Here is a 12,248-nt window from a genome sequence, read left to right as displayed (position 1 = left end):
AAGCACCACACTGGTAAATACAGAATGTGTGGTGCAGTCACCTGCTGATCTGTAGAATACTGATGTATAGCTCAGAGGCTGTTATTATAGAGTTGTAGGGCAGACACCTGACTGTTGCTTGTGTGTATGGAGGGGCATCTTTAGATCTTTAGTATGATTGCATGAAGGATGACCTTTTTATGATGATTTTTGTGCCATTGCCGTGTCACTGACACAGCCACTTCCTTGCACTGTGGATTATAGACCTAACCATTGATGCTTTCTATTCCAGTCTATAGAGCAGCTGGAGAAAGACATGCTTAATGGACAAAAACTTCAGGGACCACAAACCTCAGCCGAGCTCAATCACATCCTCAAGAGCAAAGGCATGGTGGGCAAGTAAGTGAATAACTGGGTGGGGAGGGGGTGCTCTTGCGGAAAGTATGGCTTTAACACCTTACAGATGTGCCCACATACATCTATCCTCCTCCGTGCGTTACAAGTCGCGCCACACAACGCGGGAGTTCAGTGTGACTCTGTAGGGCCGAGCGTCTTTTTGTGCATATTTTTACCTTCAAATACGTCTTATTCGCACAGCAATGTGACTAGATAGCACAAGCAGCTTCTGCTGATGAAATTGATATGCAGCACGCCAATGTTCTGTGTGTGACTGCGGGTGTATCTGCACGCTAAACACTACATTAGTGTTACAGCTGCTGACACTGTACCGTAGCATTCCGCATGCAGATACAGCCGCACTCACTCACAGAACATAGGCATGCTGCATATCATTTGAAGGTAAAAAGATGCTCGACACTACCGAGTCACGCCACGGCATGGCGCGACTAGAAGGGCTGTTTAACGCTCAAGGAGGCTAGATGTATGTGGACCCATCTGTACATCAATTACATCACTCATATATTATAGATGTGGGCCTAGGTGTCCTCCGTACAATGGCACTGGGTATAGAATACTAGGTGGCAATTTAGTCTTGAGGTGAGCTTCTCAGTAGAAATAACATGTATTGATTCAATGGTAATGAGAAGAAAACCATTAGATACACCGATCAGCCATAACATTAAAACCACCTACCTAATCCTTCTTAAGTAAAGGGTAAGGGAAAGCCATATACTAAACATAAGAAAAGTAAGCTAAGATCACTGCTAAAACAAGTTCATACACCCATCAGACATCACATAAAACCACCTGCCTAATATTGTGTAGGTCCCCCTTGTGCTGCCAAAACAGCTCTGACCCATCGAGGCATGGACTTCACAAGACCTCTGAAGGTGTCCTGTGGTATCTGGCACCAAGATGTTAGCAGCAGATCCTTTAAGTCCTGTAAGTTGCGAGGTGGGGCCTCCGGGGCTTGGACTTCCAGCACATCCCATAGATGCTTGATCAGATTGAGATCTGAGGAATTTGGAGACCAAGTGAACACCTTGAACTCTTTTTCATGTTCCCCAAATCATTCCTGAACAATTTTTGCAGTGTGTCAGGACACATTATCCTGCTGAAAGAGACCCTTACATCAGGGAATACCATGAAGGGATGTACATGATCTGCAGCAATGGTTGGGTAAGAGATACATGTCACAGTAACATCAACATGAATGCCATTACCCAAGGTTTCCCAGCAGAACATTGTCCAAAGCATCACACTGCTTCTGCCAGCTTGCCTTCTTCCCATAGTGCATCCTGGTGCCATCTCTTCCTCGAGAAATCAATGCACATGCACCGGGCCATCACCATGATTAAAAAGAAAATGGGATTCATCAGACCAGGCCATAATCTTTCATTGCCCCATGGGCCGGTCCTGATGCTCACGTGCCCATTGTAGGTGCTTTCGATTGTGGACAAGGGTCAGTATGGGAACTCTGACCGGTCTGCGGGTACACAACCCCATACACGGCAAGCTTTGATGCACTGTGTTCTGACACCTTTCTGTCATAACCTGCATTAACTATTTTAGCAATTTGTGCTGCAGCAGCTCTTCTGTAGGATCATATCAGACGGGCTAGCCTTCACTCCCCATGCTTGACAGGTGCCATTGTAACAAGATAATCAATGTTAATCACTTCACTTGTCAGTGGATTTAGGGCCTGATTCAGAGCCGGACGCAATTAGCGCTCGCTCATCCCGAAAATAGGGGTGGCTATTCAAATGAACCGTTCGCTCTTTGCGGTCTGTTCACGCCTCTAGGTCTGAACGAGCGAACAAAACTTGCGGTCGTGTTTTGGAAAACTACGCCCCCTGGCCCTCGCAGCCTACGTCATGTCCGCTATTTATTAGATTAATCGAGTACATCGACCAGGGTATGAAGTGCTCGCTATTCTTGTGGTTGGTTTTTGCTACCACAATTTTGCGAGCAGTTCTGGCTATAAAATAGCCCAGTGACGTGGTCAATGACGCTGCTGTTTTAATTATGCACACCCATAAAACGCCCGTTTTGACCTTTATGCACGCCTGCGTTCAAATCTCCACTCCCCGTTTTCAAGCACCTTCCCCTGTTACCACCCACAAACGCCTCTTTCTGTCACTCAAATTATCAGGCATTCGCTATTTTGCGAGCACATGAATTTCGACCGCACTGACTGGTTCGCGCATGCGTATAACGATCCGTACGCATGCGCAGTTGGGCAAACATCGCTCGGAACGAACGAGCGGCTCTGAATCGGGCCCTTAATGTTCTGTCTGATGCTTAGAGAAACTGCTCAATATTGGCGAGTTAGTCTCCTGGCATTTCCCATCTCATACCAATGACCTTTATATACAAATGGGTGCCAAGCTACAGCAGCACTCTAATAGTGTGTAATGTTCTTGCCACTGTGAATGTCTGCTAAGGAGAACAAAGGGGGGGAGAACTTTTTTCTTCTGTGTAATTATACAACCAGCCCAACTACCAACCCAGCTGCCAATATCACCCACATAGGTCAGAGTAAACATAGATCACACAAATATTTTCTCATCAGAATTCTGGATTGCTGCCAGAAGTACACACACAAAATAAAATGAAAGGGTTTAATCATTTTAATGGTGCCATAGAACCATTCTGCCCTTACTTGGCCATTATATTTGATTTCCTTTGATAACCCAAATGTGCGAGTGCTGCATTCTGTAAGTATGTGTTATGTATACTCCATGATAGCACCCTGTATCTTACTTATTACATAACAGCGTCCCGTAATAATAATCCATAGCATGTCCCCTTATGTGTGATCAGTGCAACGTATATGCAGTCAGCAGAACCCATCAATGTAGTATTATGAGGATTAGCAGTATTACTGCCCACAAGGTGCCATTAATACATATACATTTAGTCAGCCAGGGGTCACTGCATTGCTGTTATGAGCTTCTGTAGATAAATCACTAGATATATCATTAATAATTTGTTGAATCTGTGCTGGTTTTATGATGTTATCGCAGCGCTGCACATATGCAGACATAAAACAGACACAATAAAGAGTAAATCAGCAGCTATCACTCAGCCTTCGCCATGGTTACCACATCAATAACTAGCACGGCGTGCACTTGTTTTCCTCCCAGGGATGCCAAGGTCTCTTCTCGCTGGTTCTAAATTTGGTAACAGCAGGGATCAAGATTCATGTCTTGTACAGACAATTCTTAGGGCTATAGTGGGTGTTAATCTGATGCTGTGAACCTATCAATGTGACTGGGTATATTTGTTAGTCGTGCACATTAGACTGTTCCTGTCATTGAAGCTCTCCTTGGCTGTGCAGCCACATTAGCAGAGCTTTCTCTAAATGCAATATCTGACAGTTTCATGCTTCGGTCAAAGCTGTCATACACAGTACTCATAGCGTGATCTATTAGGGCTGTGCTACAAGGGCGATTTGGACAGTATTCCTAAGCAGTGGGAGCCTGTGGGGTTCTTCATATTTTAGCTTATTTTAAAGGGAATTTACAGATAAAGAAGGATTGCAGGGGTTTACACCTCCTAGATGAATCTAATTGTAACACTGCTTTTTCCCTTGTGCTCGGTGTCTCTCATCCACGCTCATTACCTGCTCCAATCATGATCACAGGATTTTCGGGCTGCACCCAGTCAAGGCTCTCCTTCTAGCCTTCAAGCGTTCCATGATAGCTCGCCTCTCCAGGCAGCTTATCAAATTCCAGAACCCCATAACCTCCATAAGCTGTCCTACCCAATTACCACCTCTTTACAGTTATTTATTTTATTACAAGTTATCATTATTATTATTATATGGCGCCACAAGGGTTCCGCAGCGCCTTACAAAGTACATAACTATTTCTTGTGTGCTCATTTGTTTAACAGTACAAACAATACAGGACAAATACATGATTTATTCACATTGCAGCATAACACTTAGATGAGCAGCATAGAGTCGGCAACCAAGTGTTAGGTGCTGTTGTAAATTAAAGTATAAGTAAGGGAAGGAGAAGCACATGAGGTAAGAGGGCCCTGCTCGTGAGAGCTTACATTCTAAAGGGGAGGGGGGCAGACAAACCGGGTGACACAGATGGGCTGGATTGTAAGGAAGGAACATGGAGTAGTGGGTTAGGATGAGCGCTGGAAAGCTTTGGGGAAGAAAGGGGTCTTGAGAGTCCATTTGAAGATTTGGAACCAAGAATCAAAGTTATCAGGGAATTTTGAGCCAAGTCCAGGGGAAGGAAGAAAGGCAGCTACTCGAGGAAGTTGGAAGAACACTTGCAGATGTTTAGTAATCACGTAGCATCACTTGCTTGGTGAGCACATTACAAACTTTTTCCAGGCACTTGCTCTACCCATGCCAGTGATTGGAGCACATCTAGTTAAGAGTATATATGGAAATTGATCTTCCATAGCTGAGTAATAAACACTGAGATTTGAATCTTCCGCACCTTGAAAAATATATCCTATTTAGCTCATAATAGTACAATGTGTGACAAGGTAAAATAAAATTTACTTAGACTAAAATGAACCAGTGCCCGTACTGGCTGAAATGTCATGGAAACTGCTATAAACCTTGTTTGGCATTTCCAAGCAATATTCTGATTTTAATTAAACATCCCTTGGAGATTGGGGAACATTGGATTTACTGAGCAAAAAAAAAAAAAAAAAACAACCAATAAAACTTTTGCAAATAGGGAGTTTTTCCACCACAAGTTCTACAAATTGTCAATGTACTAGAAGTAATAGAGATGGGTGTTGTAGTAGTAAAGATAAATATCTGCAATGGAGTAATTTCCACACATACAGACTATGTGGTAAGCCAAACTGGATGAGTGCTCCAAATAATAGAAGAGGTGTCAGTTCATATTTGTAGAGGTGTCAGTTCATATAAGGAGAGCTCCACCACTGAGTCTTTGTAATAAGCAAAGCAATATTCACAAAGATATAGGGGCATATGTATCGAGCCCTTTTACATATAAAACTGCATTTTCTGCATAATTTTATGTAATGAACCTATGTCACAGAAATCTCCGGCAAAGTGCTAATGAGCACTTGCAGATCATTATTATCTTTGGGGACTACGATCTGACAGTTATTTACTAAACTCCAAAAAGCAAATCTTTTCAGAGTTTAGCCCCGGTAGTTTACACCATCTACAGATGAGTACTGTTATTAATATAGCACACATTCTGCAGCACTTTATAGAGAACCTTTGCAATCTTGCTGGAGCAATTTGCAATATGTTCTTGATCCTTGTGTATCAAATTCATATTACACAACTCTTACCTCTGTGTCTGCCTGTTATTACCCTGTCTTGTTTGGTGACGTTTTGTTCTCAACTGTAAATCGCTATTGAATATGCTGGTGTTACATAAATAAATGTTAATAAATAAAATAGGTGAACAAGCTGTAAGCTCTGTAGGATAATGTCCACCGTGTAGCATGTCCAATATGCTGTTACCATGAGTCGAGTTAGAGGGGGGATCTGGTCTTTCATAGCTCCCAGAAATCCAAGTTACACTAGAAGTATATTTAACAAGGTACATTGCAGGCCTGGAACCTTTTGTTACTTACAATCTATAATAATACTTTATCATCCACTAGTCAAAGTGACCATTTTCAATTTTATATATCATACATACATACATACTCATACACACGCACACTTAAACATCTGCACCTGGAAGCCCTCCTCTGACTGTCAGCTCTTCTGACAGAAAATCTGACCGTGTGTATGCACCATTATGCAGCAGATCTGAACGATACCGATTTTTACAATCATTCATATCTGAAAGAAAATCTGCCATGTGTGACTGCAACGATGAACGATGCGCGCTCCCGTTTGTCAGATAACGATATCTAACGTCTGATGTGTTTTGCAGTCAGATTTGGACGATTCCATTCATTTTAATACAGTCTGAAATCGTTCAATCATTCAAATCGTTGGTAAAATCGTTCATCTGACCATGTGTATGCACCATAACAGTGCAGCCAAGTGCCGGCCGCTGCTGAGTGCCTTTAGCTCCCCGAGGCTATCTCAGAGAGCCCTGATCTGAGATGCCGTGCATGCACGCTAGATCCTATTGTGGCTGCAGCAGTCACTAGGGATTGAGGCAGAGCTGTCTCCATCACACAAAAAAAAAAAACGTATGCCAAGGAGTCCTGTCACCTCCAACTTTGCAGCATTGCCTGTCTGTCCCTAGTCACAAGCAAAACGTGTGCTCGTTCTTTCATCTTTCCCTTTGATCACTGCAGCCTCCTGTGAACTGGCATTTCTCTCACCGAATTATTCCTGCTTCAATCCTCGCTACATCCCGCAGCAAATCTGATAATCCTTTGCGGCCATGCCACTCTGTTACTCCCTACAATGTAACACCCTCTGTACTCTCGCCTCACTCTTCTTACATAAGCTTCTGATGTGCGCCTCACCTATTCTCTCATAACCATTCGTTACTCCCACCAGTCACTACACACTTATCTAACTCCCTAACATGTCTGACCCAGCATTACCCCAACCTATAAACCCTCCATTAGAATTAATTTCTTTACCACAGTCCCACCTGACACCCTGACACCACTCACACTGAGCGCTGCTGCTCCATTCCTCACTAGTAATCTCCTCTTTCTGTTTCAGCTTTGCCTCCTACCCAATAGATTGTAAGCTCACATGAGCAGGGCCCTTCCTACCTTCTGGTCGCTCCTTCTTGTTGTCTACCTTGTATTTCCTTGTTATGATTTCCGCACACACTTGTCCTTCCTGTTGCCTATTGCTAGGGGGAAACATTACACAGAGGATTGACTTTCAAAATTTGTCCTATTTGCTACTGTTGTAGATAGGAGTTAAATCATTGGTTGTACATAGGCACATTTCACAATGAGAGGATGATTGGAATGTTTGCATCACGCATAGCAGGGAACTTGTGCAATGTGCTTGGCTGATACAATGTTTATACCAGGCATAGAGTAACACACCATTGTTAGTAGCTTATGTGGTGCACTGAGCAAACTGCAAACACCGTACTCTCTGCCAGGTAAGTAAACACTTAGCCCGGGGTCGGGGAGGTTTAGGGGGACTTAGGGTTAGGCTAGGGGAAGGAGGGGTTAGGGTTAGGCACTCCCCTGGTAGTGTTAGGTTTAGGGTGCAGGATGGGGGGGTTAGGTTAGGCACTAGGGGTGAGGCTAGGGTTAGGCACCCCTAAGGGAGGGTTGGTGGGGGGATAGGGGAGGGTTAGGGTACTTACCTCAAGGTGTCGGGATTTCGACCAGCCGGACTTCTGCTGTTGGTATTTGATCCGGCGGTTATTCAGCCGCCGGCATTACATACCGATTCCTGTTATAACACTTAGTGCCCCACTAGGGGGAACTTTGTATGCTTACCTGGTAATTTTATAGACAAATGAAATATGGCCTGCAGGGCCCAAGAAACTTCTGTCCCCAGATATGATGCATACATTATATGCAAGCTTCCGTAATTCCATATATTAAATACACAATACAGTCTTAATGCACCATGAGGTATCTAAAAAGGCTCTTAACACCTGTTTTGTATCCATTCTCTGCCTCCTTGTTACTTTGTGGAAAGACCCGTGGGCCTGGCCTCTGGCATACTGACATTGCTATGTTTCCGTTCTAGGTTCCCACTCTTCTCTGCTGTGTATCAGATTTGCTATGAGGGAAAACCTGTGACTGAATTCATCACGTGCCTCCAGAACCACCCGGAGCACATGTAATCTGGCAGCGTGAACTCTGACCTTCAACTTTGTCACCTCCTGGGCCTTTCATTAAAAAAGTTATGCTGTTATAAGTATGTTTTCATATGTGTGCCTATATGTGTACACATACACTGTATGTAGACATATGGAAAAGGAACAACATACTTGATTGTAAAATCTCATTGCCTGGCACTCCAGCGATTAGTTCTATTTGCAGCCATACCCAGAAGCCTCTGCTGTTGCAGTCTAAGGAAGGCATCGCTGGATTGCTCTGTTATAACCTGCGGATATGTTTTTTGTTTTGAGACTTTTAAAGTATGTTCCTAAAGGGAAATTTTTATCATGTTTTTAAGGAAAAAATGAAAATGTATTACCAGCACTGTTCTCTGTTAGTACGTGGCTCTTTATGGTCATATGAATGCCAGATCTGAACCCATAACTGCTTTCAGAGACACCCAGCCTGGCTAATCTCATGTTCTGCACCAGGATAGACTAACCCTAGACAGGGGGGGGCAAAAGAATATTAAATATATGTCCGTATGACAGAGAATCTTTTATTGTCTATTGTCCCTTTGTCTGAATTACTAATCATGTTCAACTTTTGCCCATTATTCAATGGAAAACTTAACTTTGTGCCACATACCTTCATTGTTTTAAACTTCCAAAATAGTCCTCTGGATGTAACCTGTGTATATGGAAAAACTAATTTGAATAAAATGCACAATTGTAAATAAAACATAATGGTCTGAACATTTCTTGATATACCAACATAATGTTTTTTTTTTTTTTTACTGTCCCCTTGTCCATTTCTGCTGATTCTTTACCAATCATTTCACTTGATTAAATCTAATAATTAGGGACGTATTCCATTAGAGGCAAAAAAACACGTTTGACGAAAAGCATTCGCCGATGCAATGTTTTCGCCACATTCCAAAGTTTCGCCCTATTCAATTCCAGCACTTTATCGCCTTTTTTTGCCAAAAGAGTTTTGCACATGCGAAAAAGTTTCTCCACCCAAAGGTAGGAGAAAAGATGTACAAAATCCCTATTTTTGTCTAAAAATGTGGGTACTTGGTTCATAACCCTTTGGACACCCCCTAATGGCTAATTAGAATTAAAAAAAAAATGTAATTCACCCCAAAAAGTAATGTCATTTTTGGGCGAAAAAGGAAAAAGTGTTTGAAAATGGGTATAAAGTACTGGATCTGGTATTTTGGGGTGCTGTATGGATGGGACAGGTGTTTTTAGGATTGCAGGTGGCTGCAGCAGGTGTATTTTTGAACCTTTTTTTTTCTTTCTTTTTTTTTTAATATACTGCACTTAATAGATATCTAAATATACTTGTACCCATTCAAATGAACACCCAATTTTAACTACAATTATTTTTCACAAAGAGATTGCTTTTTATCATTTATCCATACTTATACAGATATGCAAATAACAGCCCTTTGACTCAATTTAAGAAGTTAAAACACTTTTATTAGGTCTATTAATACACTGCTATATTGATTTCCGGGGTCAGTTAGGCTTTTTATGGGGTACAGACCGATTTTCCCCAAAATAAGCAGTCCTGTTCGCTAGTTTCGCCATTCGCACCTCTGCGTTTTTGCCTGTTTTGGAATTGAATAGGGCGAAAAGCGGGAACACTCATTGTGAAAGTACACGATAACTTTGCGTACTAACAGGCGAATGAGGCGAAAAGATTGCAGTGGCAAACATTTTGCCGGCAACGACTTTTCGCCTCTAATTGACCCTTAATAGGAATTTGTATGAGGAAGAATTATACACTGATTACTGTGAGGCTTATTCTCACACTCCCAACTGTCATTTATTCTTCAATTTAATACTGAGGGGGAGTTATTAAACCTGGTGTGGGACTTAGAAAACTTGCATTTTGAATGCAGTACTTCATCTTATTTAACATTCATCTTAGCACTTCAATAGGCATATTTCTGAAATAAAACATTATTTCTATGACCCCACAAGGGTTCTGCAGTGCACAAACATATACAGACAAGTTCTCAAATATGCATATAAATAATTACTGGCCGCAATTCACATAATTACATAAACACACAAGAGAGAAAGGGCCCTGCTAATGAGTTTACATTTTACAGGGGGTATGGGTGGACACACAGAAGAGGGGGACCGAGATGCCATTTTGTAAAAGGTGATGGATACTGCATCACCCCCTTGAAAATCACCTTACAACAACAACATTCTTAATTGCATTAGTTTAATAGGATAATGTAAATCATCTTCATTACAGGAAACCAGTAGCTCAGAGACATGTTCCTAAAGGTGGCCATACACTGTGCGATGCATCGTGTAGTGCGACTGCCGAACCGTCAGCAGAAGGATCGTGCTGTCACGGCCGGCAATCGTGCAGACCCCGCTGACCGCACGATACGCCGGCTCCCCCCTCCTCCATCTGAATGGGATCATACATCGCTTCCCAGATCAGATGAACATGCGGGAAGATCTGGGGATGCGATATACGATCCCACAGGAGCGCGCAGCACGATATCAGGTACCATATCATGCCCATACATGGCACGATATAGCACCTATATCGTGCTGATCAGTCAGATCGGCACGTATATCGTGCCGTGTATGGCCACCTTAAGGCTTTACAGCACTGCACGTTTATTGTGGATTCCTTCCAGGGGCTCAACTGGATTAATCACCAATTTCTCTACTTGTTCTTACACCTGATACACCTATGATTACAGCCCTCAGAAGCTGTACTTGGCCCTATGGCAATATAAATGCAATAACCGGTCACAATAGCTTTTGAGAAGTATAAAATCAAAGTCTTCCCATATATTTTGTAGTGAATAATTTTTGAAGGTGGTAATATTGATGAACCTCCTTCATAGCAAAAACAGTGGTGGTTTATAACAGGGGCTATTGGTACAACTGGCTAGTCCCAGGGCAATTGGGGGTGGGGGGGGGGATCTCCCAAAGTAGTGTGGAGAAAAACATGGACTGGTGACTGCATCCCAGAAACGTTTGCTTTCGGTGAACTGCGTTGTACGTCACAGAGCGTCTGGGAGAGCAGGATTCATAATTTATCTATTCTGCAAAGCACATATCCAAATAGGTGATTTGTAGCTTTTCTACAGCTTGAGCCCATTCAAACACAATCCAGCACATTAAAGGGGCCTATCCATTAGCAGATTGAACGATATATCGTTCAGTTGTTCAATTTATCTGCTATGGATAGGCCCTGAACGATGACAGATGCGCACTCCCACGGCCGATAAATTGAATCTTTCATCGCTCCAACATGTTGGTCAATTATCGCATATCACTGCCAGATATTAGAAATATCTGGCAGTTTATATGCGGTAAACGACGAAAGATATTAGCAGCAGCAGCCACAGAGCAAAAAAAAAAAAAAATCCACTCCCTGAATGATGTCATGCGATATTCTTCGATCATCTTTTGCCAAAATCTGTCATGTTCATGAGAGATCTTCCAGCACAGCCACCGGAATTTTCAATAGATATCTTTTGTCTTTCATCTTTCAGAAAAACATCTGCTAATGGATAGGCCCCTTAATAGTAATACTATTCTCGTTGGTAATTTCACTTTCACACCATGCTGGTAATGGAACAGTAATTTATTAGGAGCCACCATCTATAATTATCTGGGGCTGCATGGAGTGTGGTGTAAGGAAGGTGTATGGCAATCATCAATCAGTCATGTGTTGTAGTGATGAGGCTGCTACTAGGCAAATACAACCCAAATTTGCTACAGCCCTGTAGGCGATCCCAACCAAGTAATTCTTCATAGACAAATCCCATAGGTGAGTAACTTCATTTCTCCAAACTGTAGTGTTTCATGCTTCCAATAACTCGCTTCTATAGCCAGCAGCCAATGCTTCCTGACTCATGATGTTATGCCCCTGAGTCTGCATCATTGGTTTCCTTCTTAAAAAAAAGTTTAGCACACAGATTACTGTGGCAATATGGCATCAATTCTACTACCTCACAGGTTCTCAAACTCAGTCCTCAGGACCCCAAACAGTGCATGCTTTGCAGGTCTCCTCACATTATCACAAGTGAAATAATGATCTCAACTTGTAGATCTTTTAAAATGTGTCAGTGAGTAATGAATACACCTGTGCACCTGCTGTGT

The 12,248-nt window shown here is 42.4% G+C and overlaps 1 protein-coding gene across 1 annotated transcript in view; it reads left to right on the top strand.

Annotated features, from left to right (window-relative positions):
- Window positions 1-8,843, top strand: part of GPD1 (glycerol-3-phosphate dehydrogenase 1) — a 63,328-nt gene extending 54,485 nt beyond the window's left edge. Inside the window, exons 7-8 of the mRNA XM_088469246.1 lie at window positions 272-378; window positions 8,027-8,843. Coding sequence (XP_088325372.1) covers window positions 272-378; window positions 8,027-8,123 — 204 coding nt within the window. The 3' untranslated portion in view covers window positions 8,124-8,843. The remainder of the gene's footprint in view (window positions 1-271; window positions 379-8,026) is intronic.
- Window positions 8,844-12,248: the final 3,405 nt, after the last annotated feature.

The sequence above is a fragment of the Taudactylus pleione genome, unplaced genomic scaffold (assembly GCF_031769625.1).
Source record: "Taudactylus pleione unplaced genomic scaffold, aTauple2 ptg000089l, whole genome shotgun sequence".
Lineage (NCBI taxonomy): Eukaryota > Metazoa > Chordata > Amphibia > Anura > Myobatrachidae > Taudactylus > Taudactylus pleione.
Note: the sequence above shows the minus strand (reverse complement) of the source record. Positions and strands in the feature narration are given on the sequence as shown.